At 59.1% G+C, this 24,629-nt stretch overlaps 1 protein-coding gene across 1 annotated transcript in view; it reads right to left on the bottom strand.

The window, feature by feature from the left end:
• Nucleotides 1–247: 247 nt before the first annotated feature.
• The window catches only part of KIF1C (kinesin family member 1C), a 33,328-nt gene continuing 8,946 nt past the window's right edge, over nt 248–24,629 (bottom strand). The window contains 23 exon segments of the mRNA XM_043503690.1: nt 248–2,681; nt 3,406–4,008; nt 4,360–4,432; nt 4,652–4,832; nt 5,549–5,632; nt 6,326–6,420; nt 6,515–6,594; nt 6,913–6,988; nt 7,141–7,220; nt 7,537–7,700; nt 8,041–8,189; nt 8,364–8,442; nt 8,641–8,719; nt 9,171–9,236; nt 9,607–9,684; nt 9,909–10,020; nt 10,285–10,340; nt 10,342–10,464; nt 10,953–11,018; nt 11,107–11,214; nt 11,216–11,287; nt 11,461–11,537; nt 15,491–15,648. Of these exon segments, the coding sequence (XP_043359625.1) occupies nt 1,941–2,681; nt 3,406–4,008; nt 4,360–4,432; nt 4,652–4,832; nt 5,549–5,632; nt 6,326–6,420; nt 6,515–6,594; nt 6,913–6,988; nt 7,141–7,220; nt 7,537–7,700; nt 8,041–8,189; nt 8,364–8,442; nt 8,641–8,719; nt 9,171–9,236; nt 9,607–9,684; nt 9,909–10,020; nt 10,285–10,340; nt 10,342–10,464; nt 10,953–11,018; nt 11,107–11,214; nt 11,216–11,287; nt 11,461–11,537; nt 15,491–15,596 (3,348 nt within the window). The 5' untranslated portion in view covers nt 15,597–15,648 and the 3' untranslated portion in view covers nt 248–1,940.

Genomic DNA, 24,629 nt, shown 5'->3' with positions numbered 1-24,629 from the left:
CTGCTGGGCATGTGACCCTGGGCAACCTGCCCGCCCAGCCGGGCCAGGGGGAGCTCTGCCCACAGGGTCGGGGTGAAGTGAGGACAGAGGCAGGGAAACCGAGGCAGGAGAGGGGGCAGAGCCCCTCACTGCTGCTAGCCCAGTCCTGGGCCCCCCCAGCTCTGCCAGTGCCCCTCACTCCTGACCCGCAGCCCCTGCTAGCCCAGCCCTGCCTCCCCCCCTGGAGAACACGGGTTCACGACACAGAGGCAGTTTACACGTTTAATACGGGGGGGGGACAGCACAATATAATTCCTGGGCCTGCCCCCCCCAAAGAATAAATCCAACCACAGAGAACGGAGGGGTGGGGGTGTCAGCAGCATGCACAAAATACAACACCAACACACACACACACACACAGGCCACAACTTCTCCTGGGGTTCTGGGCTCTAGGGGAACAGGAGTTGGTTCCTGAATGGGGTGGGTCATGCTGCACAGTTGGTGGGAGGCTGAAATGGGGGGACACCACGAGGGGGGATCCTGAAGGCAGTGAATGTCTTGGTGTGGGGGCTTCATGCACTGGGGGGGCTCTTGTCCCTCTCTGCCCTTGCCCCCCCATTGTGGGGAGGGGGGACCTCAAAGTTGGGGGGTACTGGAGACTTTGGAAATCAGCCAGACCTTTGCTGATGCAAGGGGGGCAAGACTGGGGGACAGCTGTGAACTCCCCTGCCCCCCCCCACTTAAAGGCTCAGGACCCATCTCTTCAGAGTCACGTCTAGACACCAGCCCCCCCACAACCAGAGCCAGGGAAATGCAAGTCCTGGGGCCCACCAGCCCCCACTCCCCTCTCAGAGCTGGGGAAAGAACCCAGGAGTCCTGGCTCCCAGCCCCCCTGCTCTAACCCCTCAGTCCCCACACCCATCCCAGAGGCTGGGGGAGAACCCAGGAGTCCTGGCTCCCCCTACAGCTCCAGTCCCACATCTGGCCGCTCCTCCACCTGCTTCATTTACCTCCCCCCAATTGTTCCGGCTCCATGCCCTGCAGCCCCCTCCAGTAGCGGCTGTATGGGGTGGGGTGGCCAGGCCAGCCCCTCCCGGGTGCGACCAGAAAGGGGGGGTTACAATTAACCTGATTGTCCTTGGGTGAGCAGGGCCCAAGGTGGGCAATGCACCCCCAGGGGCGGGAGCCTTTGGGACCAGGGGTCCCCAGACTCTTCCCAGCACCAGTGTCCAGAGACCCCTGGGGGCATAGGGCCAAGTCGGCTGGCTCCTGGGAGAGTTTCCCACCCATCCCCAGAATGGGAGCTGATCTCCCACAATCCTCTGCAGTTCACCAGCCCCGTCCCCACTTCCCACAATCCTCTGCGACTTGTCCCCGGCTCCATTTCCCATGATCCTCTGCAACCCACCCTGATTTCTTACAATCCTCCACTCCCCGCTTTTCCCCATGATCCTCTGCGGTTCACCCTGACTTCCCATGATCCTCCACTTTGCAATTTTCCCATGAGCCCACATGGCTTGCCCCAATATCCCATGATCCTCCACTCCCTGATTTTCCCATGATCCAATGTGACTCGCCCTAATGTCCCCTTATCCTCTGCAGTTCACCCTGATTTCCCATGATCCTCCACTCTGCAACTGTCCCAGGATCCAACGTGGCTCACCGTAGTGTCCCATGATCCTCTGCAGCTCCACAGTTACCCCCCCTGCAACTTTCCCATGATCCTCTGGGGCCCGCCCCAATTTCCCATGATCCTCCACTCCCTGATTTTCCCACGAGCCCCTGTGGCTTGCCCTAATAGCGATCATGTGCAGCACCGCCATCACCCCCTGGCTTCCCCATACTCCTCTGCGGCTCATCTCACTTTCCCATGATCCTCCGCAGCTTGGCTGCAGACTCTGATTTTCCCCATGATCCTCCACTCCAGAGGCAGCCTCCCAGCCCTCCCTGGGGGGCAGCGGTTACACCAGGGTCTCCTGGTCCTGCAGCTCGGGGGCCGAGCGCTGGCGGCGCATGCGGGGTGGGGCGGCGTAGGGCTGGTGGGGGGCCAGGTGGGGGCGGTGCTGCGGGTAAGGCTGGTGCTGCTGTGGGTAATAGTTGTGCTTGCGGGACTGGTAGTGCTCCGGGGCGCCGGGGCGGGAGGGCTTCGCCCGGCTCCCCCCGTCCAGGGAGTTGCGCCGGTGGGGACGCTGGGCCGATTGCCGGCTACAGTGTTTGTGCTGGGGGCCGCCAGGGCTGTAGGGGCGCCGGGGCGACCCCGGGGCTGATTCCTGCCCCAGGCCCTCGCCCTCCAGCGCCGGCTCCTCGCCACCGGCCACCATGAAGGCGCTGTTAGGACCCCAGGAGTAACGGTGCTGGGGGTTGCTCTTAAAGGGGAAACGCAGCTTGCAGTCCTGGGGGGGCACGAACTTGCCGGGGGCGTGGGGCTGGCGCCGGAGGCCCCTGCCAAGCTGCTGCTGCTGCAGGTTCTGGAGCCGGGCCTGCTCCTGCTTCAGCCAGCGGAGGCGGCCACGCCGGAAAGCCGGGTCCTGCTCCATTAGCCGGCACACCCGCGCGTAGCTCCGCTCCGGCTCCGGCTCCTCCAGGGCGCACGGGGACTCCGGGCTCCCCGCCCGGTCCCGGGACCCTGCCTCGTCCGCCAGCCCCGCCTCAAACAGTGGGGAGTTCCAGTCGTTCTCCAGGTCCTCGTCCGCCCCATCTTCCTGCCGGCACATGGGGCAGGTGTTAGGGGGCAAGATGCCTGAGTTCCCCCTCTGGAGCAGAGAGAGCTGGGGAACTGGAGCAGGGGGGCTGGGAGCCAGGATTCCTGGGTTCTCTCCCCGGCTCTGGGAGGGGAGTGGGTGGATTAGAGCAGGGGGGGCTGGGAGCCAGGCCCCGAGTCCCTTCCACTGCAGGGCAGGAGGCTGGAGGCCTCTCCCTTGGCATACGACATGGCTGCATTGTGCTTGTACAGCGCCTGACACAATGGGGTCCTGGACCGGTGCCCCTCACTCCCGACCCGCAGCCCCCTGCTCGTCCAGACTAGGCTGAAACTAGACCCAGCTGGGCCCAGGCAGGGGACAGATGTGATGCTTGGGCTCCACCTGCTGGTGAGAAGTGGCGAGTACACAGCAAAGCCAGGACTCCTGGGTTCTCTCCCCGGCTCTGGGAGGGTGGTGGGCTAGACCGGGGGGGCTGGGAGCCAGGACTCCTGGGTTCTCTGCCCGACTCTGGGAGGGGAGCGGGGGCTGGTGAGTTAGGGCAGGGGTGGCTGGGAGCCAGGACTCCTGGGTTTTCTCCCCGGCTCTGGGAGGGTGGTGGGTTACAGCAGGGGGGGCTGGGAGCCAGGACTCCTGGGTTCTCTGCCCAGCTCTGGGCGGGGAGCTGGGGGGGGGGGGTCACAGCGGGGGGAGGGGGACAGCCCGGACGCCTGGGTTCTCCGCTCACCTGGGAGATGGGGATGACCCTCTCCATCTTCACCATGCGGTGGCGCAGGGCCCGGATCTCCTCGTCCTTCATGTTGTTCTGGATCTTGACCTCCTGCAGGATGTCGGTCAGCTTGTCAATGTGGGCCCGCAGGTCGTCCACCGCCGGGTTCGCGCCCCCGCCGCCACGGCCCTCCGGCTCCTCGCCCCCCCCCACGGTGTCCCAGACGTCCCGGGCCACGGCCCGCCAGCTCTCCTTCTCGTTGGGGTCGCGTTTCCCATAGAGCCGGCACAGCTCCTTCATCTTCACGATGCTCATGGCCTCGATCTCCTGCCGGGCCTGGCGGAAGTCGTTCAGCGCCACCTCGTAGCAGATCTCCTTCACCGCCTGCATCTTCAGGTCGGCCAGGGTGACCCAGCGGGGGTCCTTGCCCAGGCGCCGGCGCTGGGGGATCTGGTAGACCCGGAGCGGCTCCCGCCGCTTGCCGCTGCTGGGCACGCCACAGCGCTTCACGATGCTCTGCACGTTGGTGGCCGGCAGCTTCTGCCGCAGCGAGGAGATGAGCCGCCAGCTCTCCTCGCACGAGCGCTTGTCCGAGTCGTCCCCGCTGTCAGAGTCCGCGTACTGCCGGGATGGGGAGAGACGGGGTCAGCACCGCCGGCCGGCACCCAATCCCGGCTCTGCGCCCCGTATTCAAGCCTCACGCCCCTGACCGGCTTGTCTATACCCGCGTCCTGGGGGGGGTGAAAGACACAGGACGTGGGGGGTCAGATTGGCCCCCCTCATCCCCAGTCTGTCCAGCCCAATTGCCCCCACCTCAGCTCTGGCCCCCCACCCTCAGAACGCAGAGCCGCCGCCCCCCCAGGAAATCTGAGACCCCCCTGGTTTGCTCGCCCCTCCCCTTCCGCTGTCTCCTGCCTGCCTGAGCTCCCTGCCCCCAAATCCAGCCCCCTCTGCCCACAGCCCCCCCCTTACCAGCCTCTGCTGTTCCAGGAGCAGATCGGCCTCCTCCTTCTCCCGGCGGTACTGGTTCTCCAGGTCCTGGAGCCTGGGGTGGGGGTGGGAGACACCGTGAGACTGGGGCAGCAACCCCCACCTGGGGACAAGCCCCCCCGCACCAGAACCCCCCAGGGAAGGGCAGGGCAGGGCAGGGGGGACGCCCCACTCCCAGTCCTAAAATCCCCCCTGGGCAGGGCAGCCAAGCCTCCAATCCCAGAAGGCCCTGGGGATCTCTCTGGCATTTCCGCCGTGTGCTCTGGGCCCTCACCTCTTCTCCATCTCCAGCTTGATGTCGATGCCCTGCTCCTCCAGCAGCTCGCGCTGGGCGAAGTTCCAGTCGACGGGCTCGGCCGGGGGCTCGGCGGGGGCGCTGCGTTCCCGCTCCAGCCGCGCCTGCTCCGGGTGGTTGAAGCGGAAAACGTGGTTTTTGCCCATCACGATGCGGTTACCTAAGCGGGAGGGGGCAGACGCAGGGATAGAGCCAGGAGTCCTGGCGCCTCCTCCAGCCCCCCCTCCCCTCGCAGAGCCAGGGAGAGAACCCAGGAGTCCTGGCTCCCAGCCCCCCTGCTCTACCCCAGCAGCCCCCACTCCCCTCCCGGAGGCAGGGAGAGGACCCAGGCGTCCTGGCTCCCAGCCCCCTGTTCTAAGCAGCAGCCCCCCACTCCCCTCCTGGAGCCAGGGAGAGGACCCAGGAGTCCTGGCTCCCAGCCCCCCATGCTCTAACCCACGAGCCCCCCACTCCCCTCCCGGAGCCAGGGAGAGAACCCAGGAGTCCTGGGTCCCGGCCCACCCTGCTCTAACCCACCAGACCCCCACTCTCCTCCCGGAGCCGGGAAGAGAACCCAGGAGTCCTGGCTCCCAGCAACCCCTGCTCTAACCACTAGTCCCCACTCCCCTCCCAGAGCAGGGAGAGAACCCAGGAATCCTGGCTCCCTGCCCCCCTGCTCTAACCCACCAGACCCACTCCCCTCCCAGAGCCGGGGAGAGAACCAGGAGTCCTGGCTCCCTGCCCCCCTGCTCTAACCCCACCAGTCCCCACTCCCCTCCCAGAGCAGGGGAGAGAAACCAGGAGTCCTGGCTCCCCAGCCCCCCTGCTCTAACCCACCAGACCCCACTCCCCTCCCAGAGCCAGGAGAGAACCCAGATGTCCGAGGAGCTGCCCTACCTGACCTCAGGACCAGCGGCTCCGTCACCTGCTTCCCGTTGACGTAGGTCTCAGCCCCCTCGCATGGCTCCAGCGTGACAATGGCTGTGGGGAGAGGGAGCCCCCGTGAGACGTGCCCAGGAGCGGGGAGCAGGGCAGTGGGGGGTCCCAGTCCCACGGAGAGGGTGGATCGGAGGCGAGTGCCAGGCGTGGGGACTCCTGGCACAGGGCTCGTGGAAGGGATGATTGCTCTGCGCCATGGGGCTGGCTGTTGGGGACCGGGAGTGCAGGGGGGACGACCCACGGACACCGGCGGTGGGTGCATGTGCGGGGGGCACCAGCGATCCGTACCTGAGTGGCTCCGCGTCTCAGCCGCCTCCAGCCAGCACAAGAGAGGGGGAAAGAAGCATTAGGGTCAGCGCAGCCCTGATCCTGGTCCAGGTCTGCAAGAGACTTCCCCGCCCGCCCCAGCTCCCCCGCTTTGTGGGCTGGGGAGGCGGGAGCTCAGCTAAGGGAGCGTTTTGCCCCCCGAGGATCCCATTGTGCTGAAGCGGGAACATTCTCAATGGTTTTGTCTGAATACCGTGTGCGTGCCTCAGTTTCCCCACGTATCTAGCGGGTGGGATCGGTGCTGGGCAGGTGTGACAGTGATGGGCTACCGGGGCGCAGAGGTTGGCTCAAACTTTGTAGGCTGGGCGGGGGCCGGGAACAAAACACCCAGGTGACCTGTTTGCCCAGGAGAGAGCACGAAGCCTGGGGGTGCTGGTTGGGGACTCGGGAGGGGCCCCCCATTCCTACCTTCCCCCGCGGGGCCGGTGCGGCTCCGAAAAAGGCAATGCTGCTCGTTGATGAACTGCCCCGTCAGCTTGATGTCGACGTCCACCTGGCCCACCCTGCGGGGAGACGGGGGGGAGGTAAGAGGGGAGCAGGGCAGGACACCCCAAACCTGCCCCCCACCCCCCAACGGTACCCCAGCCTGCCCCGCACCTGGTCACACCGTCCTTGATGTGGTACAGCAGGCACTCTGACATGAGCGGGTCCTCGTTCAGGTTCACCAGGTGCGGGGTCTGCAGAGGGGGAGCCGGTCAGTAGGAGGGGCAGGGCTTTGGGGGGCCCGGCCCCCCCCACCACGGAGAAGAGCCCACCCGGGGGATTCTGGGATGGAGGGCCCCAGCCCCCCACAGGATTCGGGGACTGACTAGCGTTGGGTGCAGAGAGGGATGAGGGATAATTACGGAGGGAAAAGTTGGGGAGCGTATGGTTCTATGGTGCGCCAGGCAGCGACCCGACCTCGGTTGGGCTATGCGCAGGGCTGGACGGATGCCGCCTGTCTGTGATGTCGCCCCATCGCTGCCCGATGAGCCCCCCAGCCCCACGTCACTTGCCTTTTTTGGGGAGAAGACCCCCACTGTGCCACCGTCTACTCGCACGGCCACGCCATCTCGGCCAAGGAGCGCCTCCTGCGGCGAGAGACCCACATCACTGCCCCGTGCGCCCCCCAAACTTCCACTGAGATGCAGTCAGCTCTGGGACGGGATGGCTGGTTATCGGGGACCCCTCGCCCGGCTGCCGAGATGCGGCCACCTCTGGGCAAGGTCAGTCCCAGCACTCACCTCTCCATCCGAAGGGCCTCGGTTTTCCGCAGCTTCTCCTCCCACGTCTCGTTCAGTCTCCGCAATGATTTTCTCGTCTCCTGCGCAGGCCGAAGGAGAGTTGGGTTCAAGTCACCCCCCAGCAGAGGGGGCCCCGTCTCTCCCCACCCCGATGAGCCAGGTCCCTGCACCCCTCACCTGCCCCACCCTGCCCAGAGCACGCGACTGGGGTGTTCGTGGGGAGACTGCCTGACATGCCAGGGCGGGGGGCTGGGAGCCAGGACTCCTGGGTTCTCTCCCCGGCTCTGGTGCAAACTGAGCTAGAGAAAGGGGGCTGGCCGTTAGAGGGCAGGGTGAGGGATCTGGAAGGTAGGGTGGGGGAATTGTTCAAGGTTGGGGGTCAGTTATATCCCCTACCTGCAGCCTCTCCATAGCCTCCTCTGTGCAGATGACCTGCTCCTCCAGGGTGGGGAAGGGCTCGGACCCCCCGTTGAGGGGGCGGGGGGCTGGGGCTCAGCCGTGGGGTCGTAGGGCAGCGCAGGAACAGGGGGGGCGGCTGTCTGGCTCCTCCCGCTTCAAGCCTGGAACAAAGCGTTGGGGTTTTGGGGGGCTGGTCAAGCCCACAGCTCCCCCTGTGCCACCTTTGTCCCCTCCCACATCCACTTCCCCTAGATCACCCTAGGACACCCCCATGTAACCCAAAGCCTTGGCCTGCCCTATCCCCATGCCCAGAGCGCTGCCCAACGGGGTGGGGGTTGGGGGGGCGGACCCCACTTTAAAACAGAGCCCCCTTTCCCCACCCACTCCCTCTCCCCCATTCGAGCCACCAGCGTTTAGTGGGGGAACCCTGTCCGCCCCCTCCCACCAAATCCCCTTAACTCTGCCCCCTGTGCATGTGTGTTGGGGGAGGCCCCCACTCACCGCCGGGGAGGGGGGCGTCGGAGAGGCCCTGGGCGAAGAGCAGCTCCCTGAGCCGGGCCACCTCCTCCTTCAGCTCCCGGATGAGCCTGGCATTGGGGTCCTCGTTGATCACCGCGTTGCACCGAATCTGCTTGGTGCGGTCCGCGTAGCTGGGGGGGTCCGGGGGGGGGGTGTCGTCAGTGTCCCTGGACAAGAGACAGCAGCCCTGCCCCCACCATGCGCCCAGCCCCCGCCTCTGCCCCACATCCCTAACCCTTTCCATCCATCCATCCCTCCCCCCTGCCTCAGACACATGCACCAGCCCCCCACCCTGTGGGGCTCACCGGAGGGTGCTGAGCGTCTCCTCGTAGCTGATGTCGGCTGGGCTCAGGGCGGCGATCATGGCCGTGCGGGAGTTACCGCCTGCGGGGTGGGGGAAGAGGTTAATAAGCCGGCGGGGCCTCCCTTCCCCCATTTATCTCATACACCCCCCAAGGGACACACTCCTTCTCCCCCATTTCCCCAGCGGCCACACCCATATCCCACCCCCTGAGCAGGACTGTCCCGTGCCCCCCTCCCTCCCTGCAGCTCCTCACTGCTGAGGGATCGGGGGGGCCTTACCCAGGTTCTCCTTGAGCAGCCAGGTGAGAACCGAGTCACGGTAAGGGATGAAATCGGATTTCTTCTTCTTGTTGTTTTGCTGCAGCAAGGGAATAATGGGGGGGGGTGGGGGGGGTGAGAACACGATGCGGGGGGGCTTGCTGGGGAAGGGGCTAACGTCCCCAACGCGACCCAGCGGGGATTATCTGTACTATATCCTGGCGAGGTCAATGCCTGCCTCAGTTTCCCCTCGGTGTGACAGCTGGGAGGCAAAACCCACCCCCTGATGCCTCCTCCCCAGGACTGGCAGCGCCGGAGACAGAGGGGGAACCCTGGCAGCTTGGCCGGGTGGGGTGTCTCCTTGCTAACCTGGGGGCTCCGCAGGGACCGAGAACCCGAGACTGGGCACCCGGGTCCCGGCCAAGAGGGATGAGTCGCTCCCAGGGGTCTGGTTTGCCGGGACTCAGGGGGCCCCAATCCCAGCTCAACCCCCAGGGCCTGGCACTACAGGGACCCCGAAGTCAGCTCTGTGTCCCGCCCCCAGCACTCACCATCTCGGCCAGGGCAGAGATCACCTTCCCCAGCGTGGTGAGGGATTTGTTGATGTTCGCACCTTCCTGCAGAGGGGAGGGAGTGTGTTGGGGGGGGTTAAAGAGACTCCCACCACCCACCCCACCCTGCGGGTCCAGCCCCACCGAGACGCCAGCAACAGCACCACCCACTCCGGCTGTGTTTGAGTGGCCGTGCCCACGGGACTTCGGCCAGCCGGCCCCCTCAGGAGACCACCCCCAATTGTGTGTGTGTGTGTGGGGGTCTTAGCTCCCTGACTTCTGTTGAACTGTGGGGGGCTTTGCCCTATCCCGCAGGCTAATCTAGCGCCACTCCCAAAGCCCCATGGCCGACACTCTGTTTCCAGCACCGCCCCCCCCAGCCTGCCCCTAAGGGACAGCAGCTTTGGGGGTTAACAGTTCTGGGGATCCCCCTCACCTTTAACCTCATGCCCCTCGCGCCAGATGACTCAGCTCGCTCGCTGCCGGCCAGATCCACCAGGCTGATTTTGCTGACCTGGGCAGGGGGAAGTGGGGCGGGGGGGGTCAGGAGGGTGGACTGGCAGGATCTTCGTACACCCCCCGCAAACACCCCCGTCCGGGCCTGCCCTGAGCTCACTGAGCCAGGCAGAGAACCAGGAAACTCGCTCCATGCCTGGCCCCGCCCCCTCCCAGCCAGGCTGGGCCCGCTATGGGTGACCAGGCCCTGCCGGCCCACCACTGCCCTGACCCCCGCATTGCCTTCTCAGTGTCGAGGTCGGTCAGCTCGTCGTGTCTCCTCTGTGTGAAGACGATGGTGAACACGGCGTGCGAGCGGCTGCTGGTCTCGTTCATGCTGGTGGCGGCCACGGTCCTGGGCGGGGTGAGAGACTGGGGGCGTAAGAACCCAGGAGTCCTGGCTCCCACCCCCCTGCTCTGACCCACCAGCCACCACTCCCCTCCAGAGCCGGGGAGAGAACCCAGGAGTCCTGGCTCCCAGCCGCTCTAACCCACCATCCCCCACTCCCCTCCCAGAGCCGGGGAGAGAACCCAGCCGTCCGGGCTCCCAGCCCCCCTCCTGAAGCAGTTGATGAGGCAGGACTCCTGGGTTCCCCGCAGCCGGGGGCGGGGCTCTCACCTGGCCTTGTTCCCGCAGTCCATGAGGTCGGCGATGTCGGCGAAGGAGGTGACTGCCCAGCTTGGACAGGTCCTCCACATAGGGGCCCATGATGGGGTGCTCCCGAACCCGCAGGTTCCCCCGGCTCTTGGGGTTCAGCAGGTCCCGCACCCGCTCGCAATAGATCTCCATGTAGCTCACCTGGGGGGAGACGGCCATGAGGGCAGAGCCAGCGGGGGGTGGTGGGGAGTGAGGGCAGGGTTGGAGGAGGCATGGGGGGGCTGGGGGTCAGGGGAGCACTGGGAGAGTCTGGGGGGTGGTGGTGTGAGGATCACACTGGGGAGGTTGGGGGGAGTTGGAGGAGCACTGGAGGGGGTCATGGAGTGTTGGGAGATCCGATGGGGGAGGTCCGGGTCATGCTGGGGAGATTGGGCAGGGAGGGGCAGGTGGTCAGAGTTGGGGAGCACTGGGGGGGGTCAGAGTCAGAGCTGGGGGAGCGCTGGAGGGGGGTTTGGGGGGGTCAGGGTCACGCTGCGGAAGTCGGGGGGCAGGGAGAGGCCAGGGGTCAGAGTTGGGGGAGCACTGGGGGATCGGTTCGTATTGGGGAGGGTGGGGGCAGGGGAGGGGCCAGAAGTCAGAGTTGGGGGGAGCGCTGAGGGGCCCGAGGGGGCTCAGGGCGGGCGACTCACCTCCACAGAGTAGGACAGGTCGGGGGAGCGGTTCTCGGTGACCCGGGCGAACAAATCCTCACACAGCTGGAGCGAGACACAAGGAGAGGAGCATGAAAACACGGCAAGGTGCCCCCCCCGGAACCCCCACGAGCACGGCCCCCTGGCAACCCACCTGGGGGATGATCCCCTGCTGCCCCGGCTCCTGCCTGCCCATCATGGTGTAGGACTTGCCGGCCCCGGTCTGGCCGTACGCGAAGATACAGACGTTGTAGCCCTCGAAGGGCGTGAAGCAGCATCTCCTCCCCGATGTCCTGGTACACCTGCCGCTGGGAGGCGAAGCTGGGGTCCTCCTCCTGGGGGGGAGTTCACGGTCACGGGTGGGGGCCCTCTATGGCTCTGCCGGTGCCCCTCAATCCCTCCCTCCAACCCCCAGCCCCCATTCCCCTCCCAGAGCCGGGGAGAGAACCCAGGCGTCCTGGCTCCCAGCCCTCCCGGCTCCGTGCCCCCTAGTTCTCCGCGCACTCACCGAGGTGTGGGACCAGTAAGAATAATCGAAGGTGAAGTTTTTGGGAGCATCTTTTGTCAGCTTGGGATTGGTGATACCTGTGGGGAGACGGCGCAAGGGGTGAGCGAGCAGGTGCGGGGCACATGTCCGGGCAGCCCCCACCCCCGCCCTGCCGAGATCAAGAACCTGCCCTGTGCCGGGCGGCGTCACAGACTCAGGAGAGACGCAGCCCCTGCTCTGAAGAGATGATACCGTAAATAAATATTCCCAGCTTTCAAACTGGAGAGACTGGTGAGACTGGGAGCCAGGACTGGCGCTGGGAGGGGAGTGGGGGCTGGTGGGTTAGAGCAGGGGGCTGGGAGCCAGGACGCCTGGGTTCTCTCCCTGGCTCTGGGAGGGGAGTGGGGGCTGGTGGGTTAGAGCGGGGGGGGCTGGGAGCCAGGACTCCTGGGTTCTCTCCCTGGCTCTGGGAGGGGAGTGGGGGCTGGTGGGTTAGAGCAGGGGGGGCTGGGAGCCAGGACTCCTGGTTTCTCTCCCTGTATCTGGGTGGGGAGTGGGGGCTGGTGGGTTAGAGCGGGGGGGGGGCTGGGAGCCAGGACTCCTGGGTTCTTTCCCTGGCTCTGCGAGGGGAGGGGGGGCTGGTGGATTATAGCAGGGGGGGCTGGCAGCCAGGACTCGTGGGTTCTCTCCCTGGCTCTGGAGGGTAGTAGGGGCTGGTGGGTTAGAGTGCGGGGGCTGGGAGCCAGGACGCCTGGGTTCTCTCCCTGGTTCTGAGAGGGGAGTGGGGTCCAGTGGGTTAGGGCAGGGGGGACTGGGAGCCAGGACGCCTGGGTTCTCTCCCTCGCTCTGGGAGGGGCAGCGAGCTCTAGGCCAAACCCAGACAGAGGCTGAGCAGCGAATGGGAGCCAGGCGCAGACCCTGGCATCCCCTTTTAAGCCGGCCGGGCCCTGGCTCTGACGCGGGCCGGCTCTGGCCGGCACCCGGCTGCCTTTACAAGGCCTCCCAGCTCCCCGGGACGGCTGAGTGACGTCTTGGCAGCTCCCGGGACCATAACAAGTTGAGGACGTTTCCGGCTATATTTAGCCGGCATCCAGCTCCCAGCAGCTGGTCCTGCCGGATGCCAGCCCTGGGAAGGATGCTCCGAGGTTGCATCCCTGCTCCCCCCGGCCTCGGTTGCTCCAGGCCCCAGCTCCTGGAGTCACGCCACCACCAGTGGACTCCTGTTTTTTCAGTGAAGTGTCTCTAAGCTGGATGTCTGCCTGAGTTTGCCAAGAGCCTGAGCCCATTGCTACAAGGGGGCAGGGGGCGCTTGCTGATCTCCCGAGCCATTCTGCCCAGCTCGGGTGGCCGTCAGCCCCACCCCACGTTGGGCTCTTAAACCCGGATTCCTCCCGACATGGACTCGGCAGCAGGGAGCAGCGCTGGACATGTGAGGGCAGCCGTGTTAACCACCCCACCACTCCCTGCAAATTCGTCAGTGGGTTTTTTTTTTTTTCTGCAAAAGGATTTTATGGATGACAAACTAACAGATCCTGAGCTCCCATGGAGGGGAGTGGGGGGTCAGAGCAGGGGGGGCTGAGAGCCAGGACTCCTGGGTTCTCTCCCCAGCTCTGGGAGGGGAGCGGGGGTCTGGTGGCTCAGAACGGGGAGGGACTGGGAGCCAGGACTCCTGGATGTCTCCAGCCAGCATGGCCTGCAGGGGTCTCTGACACACAGACACCCAACCCTCCACATCACACAACTGGGGACATGCCTCCTCTCGGAGATCTCCTGTTTCCCCCGTAACCCCTCCAAGAGCTCATGCCCTGCGTGCCACGCTCAGCCCGGCAGGGAATGCGCTCCCTTCTGCGCCCTTTCCACCTTCCCTGGTACCAGCTCTTTTTAGTCCCCTCCTTGTGCTAGGGGGCTGGTAAAGCCCAGCTGCCGGAGTCATGGGAATTTTAGGTCGGTCTCTGCTTCCCCTTTTAGCAAAGAGATCATGATCGTCTCTAGTTCTCCGGGGGCAGAGCAAAACTTGTAAATGTCACCCTCCTAAAGGATGAGGAGCTAAAGGGAAATTTATAAAAAAATCCCATTAATTATTTTTTAGGGCCAGGGCGGCCGGGGGAACTCTCTGGCCTGGGTTCTTCAGCCAGTTTGCTACCCGTACCCCGCTGGTTTTCCATTTCACCTTTTTAAGGACTGGGAATTATTTGCGGTTGGGAGATGCTCCTTCCTTCTGACAGGACCCTCAGACAAGACCAAAACTCTAGTTCACCCAGGACTTAATTCGGGGAAGCTCTGGGGACAGGCTAGCCGATCTGGGGGGAGTCTAGCTGGCGGAGAGATCAGAGTGGGAAGTGAACGTTCACTCTACTTGCGACCAATCCCGCCAAATAATTTACACTGCAAAAAACCCCAAAAAACCACCCACCCCACAACCGTGGTCCAGCATGTCTCCAGGCGCTCAACACTTGCTCGCACATGGGGAATTTATAAGACTATGCGGCAGTGCCATCTCGTGGCTGATTTATGTTCCTTGCGGGTGGTGCTGTCGCCTTCTCCCTCTCCTACCACCGTGGCCGGGGCTGTACGAACGCAAACCGCGTGACAGAGATGCTGGCAGCAGGCAGGCAGGGGGTTAACCAGAGGCAGCTGCACAGAGCCGGGTTAAACCGCGGGTTTTCCCTGTCCGCACAACGATGGGGTCGTTCGTACCGCGAAGGGGACAGCGTGTGCACAGGAGCCGCATTCATCGAGATCAGGGCCCTCCCAGGGTGCCAGGCACTGCACAGACCTCCCCGACTGAGATTGGGGGCCCACCCAGGGTGCCAGGCGCTGCACAGATACACAGCATGATCTGGAAAAATGAATAAGGCCGAGGGGGACAGAGAGGGGAGATCCCGAAACACCGACCCCCCATCACAGAGCCGGATCGCAAATGGCCAATTGAGGCTTTCCCAACCTCGGGGCCCGTCACCGCCACGTCAGGGCTGCTCCCTGCTCCGCTCTGAAGAGAGGGGCCAGGGTGGAGGGAGAGCCCCATACGGACTAAGAGACGGAAGCGACCCAGCCGCATTTCCTAGGGCACATCTACCCCGGGGTTACCCCTACGCTCCCAGCCACCCCGAGATCAATCCTACGCTGCCTACTACAAGGATTTATACACCAGCCCGGCTCCAATCCCCACCCTCGGCACAAGGGGCAGGGATCTGGAGCCCAACTGCACTCTGCGTTTTCATTCCTGGCTTCCCCAGGCCCATAGCGTGTCAGGCAAGTGGGAGCAGCCCAGGGGCTGCTCTAACATACACCCGAGGCTGGCTGGGGTTCAGGTGCGCTCGTGCCTCCGGCTCAAGAATGGAGTAGCTGGGAAACCAGGGCCGGGATAACCAGAGAGACAGCTCTTTGCGACATCAGGGGCAGGGCGTACTGGATCCCTTCCAGGGAATTCGGGGCAGGTCCGCGTTCCCGGGCTGCTGCCCAGGGAGGAGAGAAGCAGAACACAGATACTCGCAGGGGGAAGGGGAAAAACCATCCCAGGTCCCTGCTGATCGGACCTGGGGAGAAGTCTGGCCCCGCCCCAAACATAGCGATCAGTTAGACCCCGAGCATGAGCCAGACCCCCCCACCAGCCCAGCACCCCATATCACTGGCCCAGGCCGGCCCAGACCTGCTAGTTCAGAGGAAGGAGAAGGGACGTCTGGGCGATCGGGGTGGGGGGTGGAGAGAGAATCTCCCTTAAACCAAATCCACTCTCAAGTGTAGACACGCCACAGGTCAAATGTGTTGAAAATACCCCTTGCCCCGTCTACAACGGGGTTTGAGAAGTCACGATGCTCACACACGCTGGCTAGACACCCGTCACAGGGCGAACTGGCTCTGCAGGGAGCCCAGGAGAATGATCTCCAAGCACCAAGTTGTGGCCGCGCTATTTGTGGAAACTGAGGCAGACAGACCCTATTTTAGACAAGCCCTGCCAAGCATGAAATCAAGCGATGTGCCCGAAAAGCCAGCCCTGCCGGCCTCCGGCTCTATCCCAGCCAGTCCGAGCCATCTTCCGAAGGGTACTTACAGGTGGTTTTTCCTTGCATCTGGATCACGCATTTAGCGTCCCGGCTGATTTCCCGGGAGTTGAAAGGCCGAACCCTCACGGCCACTTTGACGGAGGCGCTGGCCATGGCGGCTCTCCCGTGACCCTCAGTGTTTGCCGCGGGAGCTCACGGGCCCGTCCTGCGAGAGAGAGACAGGAAGAGACACGAAACTTTACCATGGCTTTGCCCATAAAAATCACCCTGCGGTCACAGCCGCAAAGCGGTTCCCATCAAAGTCACAAGGACCTCTCCAAGTCACGGGGCCGCCGGCTCTCCCCACGCAGGGGCTGGGAGGGTGCCCTCAGGCAAGCAGGTGAGCTTGGTGACCTAGCATGAGCGACCTTCCGCCTCCCCGTGCCTCAGTTTCCCCACAACCTTCTTTCGGTCAAGCGCTTTGAGGTCTGCTGATAAAAACCAGAGGGATTATCATTGTGGGGAAGCCAGAACAGGATCCTAGCAGGGAGCTAGGCAGGGCTCGTTTGTACAGAGTTAGGACCCGGCCTTAAATTCACAGCCATGGTCTCCACGCAGGACCCGCCATGTTGCCAGCAGTCAACCAGCTAGGAAGGGGAAGCTCCCCCCCCCCCCCCCACCCCCCAAAAAACTGCAGCCAGGCCAGGCCTGCCTCTTGCAGCGGCTGGAGACTGTGGGAGGAGGGGTGTCAACGCAGCAGGGCCCAAGCGCTAGACAATGGAGCTGTGTCTGCGGCCACAGGAAACCCGGCACCATAAGGACCCAGCGTAAATAGAAGAGAGAATCAAAGAAGAGCGTGTTCCTGCTGACACAACACCCCTCACCAAATCCCACAGCACCCAGTGCCTGAGGTACCCCGCTTTTCCAACCCACAGCTGGGGAGAGAACCCAGGAGTCCTGGCTCCCAGCCCCTTCCAACTCTAACCCCCTCCCTTCCCAGAGCCGGGGAGAGAACCCAGGAATCCTAGCTCCCAGTCCCCCCTGCTCTAACCCACTAGCTCCCACTCCCCTCCCAGCTCTAAAGACTCCTGTGGTTACCATGATCACCCCCAAAGGTTGAAGGTGGCCAGCGTGTCAGCAGAGGGCACTGTAGTGAGGAAGGTAAATCACTTTGATGACCCCCTGGTCTGTGAAGGATCCCAAGGATGAGTGGATTCCCTTATAGAAATCCTACAGCCTATCCCAAGCGAAGCTACTGAGAGGAAAAGGCAGGTGTCTGTCCTGCCTTCACATGGGGACTGGAAACATCTGGCTTCTAATCCCACCGCTGACACTAATTCCACCCGCCCTCCGCTGCAGCCTCTCTCAGTTCCCCAGGAGGCGACACACAAACACCCTCAAGCATTTCATCAACATTTGCGTGAGGTGAAGCCACGGGCCATCGCCACGTGCGAAGCACGGCACGCATGAGAAATTAGCCCGTTGGCTCAGAACACAAGCGTAGTTGTTAAACATGGCGACGGAGTCCCCACACCGACAGAAGAGTCCCGGGCCTGGAGTCAACCAATGCTGCCTCCGGCCATCCGTCGTACTGTCCCCTTCGCAAACTCCATTCTCAAACCTTTCGCTTAAGTGGATCCTCTCCCACCCTGGCGTCCCCCCCACAATCCTTCCTCACCTGCATTTGGACAGGCTAAACCCAACTCTCTCTGCTCTGGTAAGACCTGCTCCCCTGGGCAGCCTAGGAGCCCTTCTCTGCCCCTCAGCGCTCAGAAACGCCACCTGCTCTGAATAATTTGGCACTCCGCAGAATTAACGAGGGTTCAGAGAACCATTAGGGGCCCGGACAAACTCTGTGAGGAGAGATTGGGGTCATCCGCCTTAGAAAGGAGACAGGATAATGGGCTATAAAATACCGACTGGGATAGAAAAGGCAGACAGGTTCTCCCTGTCTCTTAACACAAGAAGCAAAGGGACATCCCCCAGAATTGAAAAGGTAACAACTTCAGGACTTGTGGCACCTTAGAGACTAACAAATTTATTAGAGCATAAGCTTTCATGAGCTACAGCTCACTTCACGAAAGCTTATGCTCTAATAAATTTGTTAGTCTTTAAGGTACCACAAGTACTCCTTTTCTTTTTGCGAATACAGACTAACACGGCTGCTACTCTGAAACTTCAGGACTGTGACCAAAGGAAATGCTTTTCCCCCGACAACGCACCATTCGACTGTGGAACTCACTGCCTCAGGATACCACCGAGGCAGAGAACGTAGCCGGAATCAAATGGAGGATCAGCGGTTTATCTGGAATTGCCCAAGTTGTGACAGTTCATGCAGGAGGGAGATTAGACCTGGGGCTTCAGGTCTGGAGCTGCTCACTGACTGTTTGAGATTAGGACAAGACCTATGGGGGGACGGGGTACAGTTACCGTGGGGTTCTTACACCTTGTTCTTACACTGGGTATTACAGATGGGACGTTGGCTGGCTGGAGCTCAGCAACTCCCAAAAGCTTCACGGTCGTCATGGTTTCCTCGGATTTTTTTTATTTAAAAATCGATTTTTTTTATAAAAGGCTTTTTGAGGGGAAAAAAAAATCTAACGATAGTTTGAATTAAGATACATGACAGCTCAAAGACATCTCATCATGGAAGAGGGATTATAAATTCTAATTCTATAGTATGAGACAATATATTAATGTAATGTTTAAGAAAAGTTTTGTCAATGAGTTCCAATAGTTCATGGATTAGGGACCCAATTTTATGGGGTTCCAGGGACTTCTGTATAGATTATTTAGGTTAATCTTTCTATCGACCCACTGGGACTCAATGCTCAGTCTAGAAGATACCATCAGAGATGCCTAGTTTTGAAGTTCTCCAACTGTGGATTTGTGTCTCCAGAGGTAACATGCTTGTTAACAGCAAAAATGTTTTTAAATAACTAATATCTAGAGAAAAGGAGTACTTGTGGCACCTTAGAGACTAACAAATTTATTAGAGCATAAGCTTTCGTGAGCTACAGCTCACTTCATCGGATGCATTTTCACGAAAGCTTATGCTCTAATAAATTTGTTAGTCTCTAAGGTGCCACAAGTACTCCTTTTCTTTTTGCGAATACAGACTAACACGGCTGCTACTCTGAAACCTGTAATATCTAGAGGTGAGAAATAACAGACCTCAACACTATTGTCACTCTGCAAATTTGTGTACACACAGAGTCAATCCCTGACCTCTCTCTAAAAGTGCAAAGTTTCTAAAAGCTTAAGGAACAGAAGATTGTTGGGGGCGGAATAGATCTGGACAAGGAGAAGAAGTCTGGAGATCAATGTGAGAAGTGAGGGACTGATGCTTGTTTTGTTAAAATATTATATGTTTGCCATTGAAGAAAAAAATCCAGAATATTTAACGTTGTTGTTGTAGTTAAATAAAACAGTTTAAATGTCTGTCTGGTGATGTTCTCCTCCTAATACAGCCTGGCAAGAAAATCCTCCATATATTAATGATTAACCTGTTGAGTTGGAGATAGTTCACCTCCCCATGACTTCATAAATATCTTCTTCAATTACCTTTGGTAAATGAAATAACCAAACCATCATTCATTTTCTGATACAGCAGTAAAACTCATCTGAAAAGTTTTCGAAATAAATCACTGTTTAAAAACGTAGAGTGTGTATTTTCTAAAAACGAAACCTACATATCTCTCTCTGAGATGTGAAGAATAGGTATCAAGGTTATAACAACCAACAAGAATGCACTTTTATGTAGATATCTCATGATTAAATCGAGTCTTCCTGACTAGTGGTTTAAATTAATTTGATTTAAATCAGATCTGCCATGGTATGGACGACCCTGAAAACAAAGCCAAGCAGCCGACGTCTGATACACCGGAGAAGGGAGAGCCAGCGGAGGGATGCAAAGACAGGGAGGCCGCAGCCAAAGTGGCGGGCTGGCACAACGACCGAACATTTCACCATCCACCCCTCCTTGTAGATCCCCAACGCCCTGTCACCTGCTCCCCCGGCACCTCCAAGTCCCTTAGATCCTCTGTTTCAGTCCTCTTATGAGATCCCCCTGCACCAAAACCGTGTGGGGCGATCGGTAGCTTTCCCGCAACTCGTCTTGTGCTAATCCACCGGCCTCTCACTCTGCCATCATCTGCTCTGCGTAAGGATGGTCCTGGGGCATTCAAAAAGCACCTCGCACCTTGTGGGATACTGCAGCCAATAAGTCATGAGCCCAGATGCCTAAGGGATGGGCAGCAACCTAGAATTTAGCAGGGAGGGCGGCCTTTGTCTCAGGACGTCCTTTTTTTATCCCTGTAAAAATCCACTCCAAGTGGGACAAGCTATAAAACCTTTGCACGGTAGACAGTTCTTCACGTTTAGCAGCTAAAGTCTCCAAGGATTCAACCCGCACGGGGCATGCACCAGTGTGGAGAGAACAAGTGTGAGCATAGAATTAACGGCCAGAGCATCGAGCACACGTACCAGGACACCGAATTTGGGTTGCACAATCTGTGTTAATTCTGGCCTTTCCTAACTTTCGAGTGCATGGCTTTGTGCTCAATCCTTGCACTAGCGGGTGAACAGTGAACAGCCAGCAGGGGAACAATGCCGTGTTTTAAGTGGATCTAGGGCTAAACCACCACAAATCCCTATATTAAGTCTTACAAAAACGGCGTTGCTTGAATCAGTCAGTTCCTTCTGGGAGACTCATGTAAGCAGGTTTCATTCACCAAGAAAAGCTGAAGCCAATCTCAGCAGGGTTTTGAACTGGTCTGCATTGGAAGTTTGCACCGGATGCCCCCGGAAAAGCATGGAAGCGGGCAGTTTTGCATCTGTTCAGAGCATGTCAGGAGCAGGGAATTCCCTTTGCATTTAACCACAGCTCAGCATTGGAGCACGACTGGCTGACTTACTTCCACTGCCTCTGTCCCTCCCTCGCCCTGCTGTCCCTCTCTTGTCCCTCTCTCGCCTTGCCCGGTTGCATTTTTCAGACATGACCTCAAGGGTCCTGGTTAAAGGGCCAGCAACATGCATGTCTCTTCAAAAGACAGAAGGAAGTGCGCGTAATGAAGTCTTTATTCCCCCAAAGGCTGGCCAGCAGGGCTGGGACGCTGAATAGGGGGACAGCAGCTGGAGGGGCAAGGATGCTGGACATGAGGGTTGGCACTGGGCCACATGGGCTCAGTTCCCAGCTCTGCCATGGAGAAGTGAGTAGCATTTTCCAAGGGATTTTCAATGGGGTTACAATTCTCCCTTGCCAAATGTTCAGACTCAACAAAATCCAGTTGCTGTTAGTTCCACAGGACAACGGGGAGAGTATTTCCTTTGATCTGTGTGGAATTTACCAGCTTTTCAATTTCATCCACTACCCTCTGATTCTTGTGCTACGAGGAAGGGGAAGCAAACTCCCATTCTACCATCTCTCGCCCATTTATCACCTTATAGACGACGCCCCCTTCCTGGAGCAAGAAGACCCCAAACTTTTTGCGCTTTCCTGAGGGTTTTCAATCGCTCATCTCTGAACGTCCCGTTCCATTTCTTCCCCTGGCCTTTTGGAAACTGGATTCAAAACGAGCCCTCTCCACTGACTTATAGAACAACTTCAGATTTTCTTGTATTCTTCTTCATCTCTCGCTCTCCTTGCCTCAGTTTCCCCATCTGTAAACTGGAGGGGCGGGGTGATAAATCCTTGGAGAGTCCTCACCGCAACACCCAGCACAAGAGAAACATCCATCAACACGGGGTACCCCCTTGCTGGATTAATGGATCCTAAAATTACGGTCATTTTCCCATTCCAACCAGCTAATGACGCAGTCTTAAAAGCAAATGTATTGAAATCAGAGGCGGTCCCGGTTATCACTGGTACAAACCCGGCAGCTATGGTCAGTACCCTCCTTTTGAACAACATCCAATGGCAGGGACTCACAAAGGCCCTGTTCCATTACGTGGAACAACTTCCCCAGTTCTCAGGTCGACTCCTTGCTTTGTTGTTGTGCATTATTTGGGTCAGGTTGGGTTTTTGGCTTCTGTTTTCCCGAGGGTGGGAACAGATCCCCATCACCCACCCATTACATTTCCAAATGGGCATCTTTCTACTGCATCCCACGCACCCTGTGAACATGCACAGAGCTACCTTGTGATCCTCCTTCCAAATGCTCCTCCACTGGGACACCTCCCAAAAAACTCGACCCAAAAAAGAAAAAAGAGTCAATGGTCTCAGCACAATCACAGAAATTTCGGGCTTGAAGGGACCTCGAGGGATCACCTAGGCCAGCCCCCTGCCCTGCGACAAGACCAAGTAAATGTACAGCATCCCCGGTGGAGAATGAACCTCGACTCCCGGTCAATTGTTTCAGTGGTTAATTACTGCTGCTGTTAGACACTTACTCCTTATTAGTGGTCTAAATTTGTCTGGTTTCAAAATCCCAGCCCTCGGATCGGGTCCTGCCTGTCTCTGCTAGACTGAAGTGCCTGTTGTTAAATATTGGTTCCCCACGTAGGTTCTTCTGCACTGGGATCGGACACCCCCCTTTCACCGATAAACAGATCGAACTTGGGAGTCTCTCACTATGAAGCAGGTTTTCTAATCCTTCCATCATTGCTGGGGCTGTTCTGACCCCTCTCCGACTGATCAACACCCTGCTTCGATTGTAGGCACCGCGGTCGCGCCAGTGCCAAACACAGAGGTGAAATAACCGCTGAGCTCCTAGGAGATTCTCCTGTTCACGCAGCCCAAGATCGCATTAGCCCTTTCAGACGGTCACCCAAGGACGAGGATGATTTATAGGGCCCAGGAGACGAGTCACGGGCTGTGCCGGCTCCAGCTGGCCGCACCTGCTTACAATTGAAGCCTTTCCGCTTAGCGCTCGAAGGGAGCCAGGCCTGCGTGGTCTGTCCCCAGCCTCCCCAAGCGGGGCACCTTTGCTCGGGCTGCGGAGAGATTCGGCTACTTCGAATGGCTGAGCGGCGACCCCAGCAAAGGGGGCCCCGAGCTGGCTTCAGGAACCGGACTGACAGAAGTGTCACAGACTGGCATCATCCCACAATTTACCTGGCCCCAGTGGGGTTGGCAGAGCACTCTGCCCCAGGCATTACTGGAGACCTGAACACACAAGGAGAGTGCTCCCTACTGACACTCCACAATTAGGACGGTGTGGAGAGGAACGGCCATCAGCAGGAGCCCAATGTAAGAGAAGACGCTCCCACCAGTGAGACAGCAGACGTCGGCCTCGCCGCACGGCGTTAAGACACAGGCCCAAGGCAGGAAGCCAGCTGGAATTGCATCTGGGGAGAGCTGACAGGCAAACAGCCTGCAATCGCCACGCGGCTGGGCGTGTCAAGGGCTGAGTGGACAAAAGCCGTGAGTCACCTCGCTCCCGGTGGGGCATGTCGTTCAGGCTTTGCACAGGCTGGCTGTCCCGTCCCAGACACACAAGCGCCTTGCAGAGTATCCAGTCCGCCCAGTACGAGTTACAGGGAACCATTATGCCAGCCAATCAGACTTCCACATATCACGGGCCAGAGAATTGCACCCAGCAATCCCTGCATCCAGCCCACATCTGAGGGCCAAGCTAGCACATACAGCCAATCTGGCTGTAAAGACTCCCAGTGACAGAAAACCCACCCTGTCCTTGGGTGAGCTGTTTCAGTGGTCAATTCCCAGCCATGTCAAAAATCTACAGCCTGAATTTATCAAGCTGCAGCCTCCTCCCTTCAGATCAACCGCCCATAAATAGCAAGCTAGAGAAACGCCAAACTCATTTTGAATTGAGATTCCACTTAGGCCTATGTCCTAGGGCGACCGGATGTCCCGATTTTATAGGGACAGGCCCGATATCTGGGGCTTTATCTTACCTTGACCCTCTCTCCTTTAGGTCTTGTCTTCAGTAGAGGGCGGGGGAAAGAGTGCATTCTTAACTGGTGGTAACTAACATGAAGTAAAATCTGAGTGTGAAAACCACACGCTGCCTTGGCCTTTCCTGGATTTTAGCTAACGTAAGTTAAGAACGTCTTGCCCACCACCACCACCCAGTGAAGACAGTCTCCGAAGTAGCACCGGCCAAGCTGAGAAGTCAGAAATCACACCAGGGATTAGATTGTAAAATCTCCTCTTTGCTTCCAAGTCCCTTTAACACAGATCTGCATTGCCTGGACGAAGAAGACTCCAAGGCTTTTCAGCAGCCCAGCAAGGGGAAAAGAAAATCATTAGCCTGCATGGTGAATGAGGACATCTAGCAGAACTAAAAATAAGTTTTCAGCTGTTCGTGGCGAAGCACGGGGGGGGGGAGAAAACACACCACCAGCAGCCTCACGTGGATCGCACAGCTAAATATAGATTTAGAGCCATCTTCTAATTATTTTAACGCAAATTGTGGTTCTAGCCTCCAGACGGCAATGCAAAAGTTACCCACAACACCCTGCGAAGGTCTTTCACCCCCCATTGTAAGCATCCTGCAGACTGCTTTCGAGTTACAGCGCAGACCTGAATTCCTTCCCTTCCAACCGAACTCCATTAAGCAACAGAGCTCCTGGAAACCAGCAAGACTTCGACGGGCTTTTTAATGACTCACCATAGAATCATAGAATATCAGGGTTGGAAGGGACCCCAGAAGGTCATCTAGTCCAACCCCCTGCTCAAAGCAGGACCAAGTCCCAGTTAAATCATCCTAGCCAGGGCTTTGTCAAGCCTGACCTTAAAAACCTCTAAGGAAGGAGATTCCACCACCTCCCTAGGTAACGCATTCAGTTCAATGATGCGCCGTGTTAGTACAATTATTAAGCCCAGCAATTGCTGTACCCAAAACTTCAACGCCCCTTGTTTTTCAAGTCACACACACTCGCCTAGAATTTAGCTGCTAAACGCTAAGCTGTCTCTCCTGAGCATGTGCAAACTACAATTTTTCAACCAAGGCCTGGCCTACAAAGTGGATTTGTACCAGTCTGTTAGGGGTGTGGTTTTTTGACCAGTCGTTATTCTAGATAAGCCCAGCGTGGAAGCTGTTCGACTGGTATAAAAGGTAACATTTATGTACTTCGGTTTGGAAGAATCACATTTTTGTCAGAAAATGTCAATTTCACTGTCGTCACACAAAACCAAAGGGAAAAAAACAATTCCCATCCATCGTTACTGAAATTTCCAGCTAGGCAGAATCATAAAAAGGCACTTCAGAGCCTGGCAGTTTGATTTAAGGATGTTTGACATGG

Source organism: Dermochelys coriacea, chromosome 28 (genome assembly GCF_009764565.3).
Source record: "Dermochelys coriacea isolate rDerCor1 chromosome 28, rDerCor1.pri.v4, whole genome shotgun sequence".
NCBI classification, from domain to species: domain Eukaryota; kingdom Metazoa; phylum Chordata; order Testudines; family Dermochelyidae; genus Dermochelys; species Dermochelys coriacea.
This window is presented reverse-complemented; position numbering and strand designations above follow the sequence as displayed.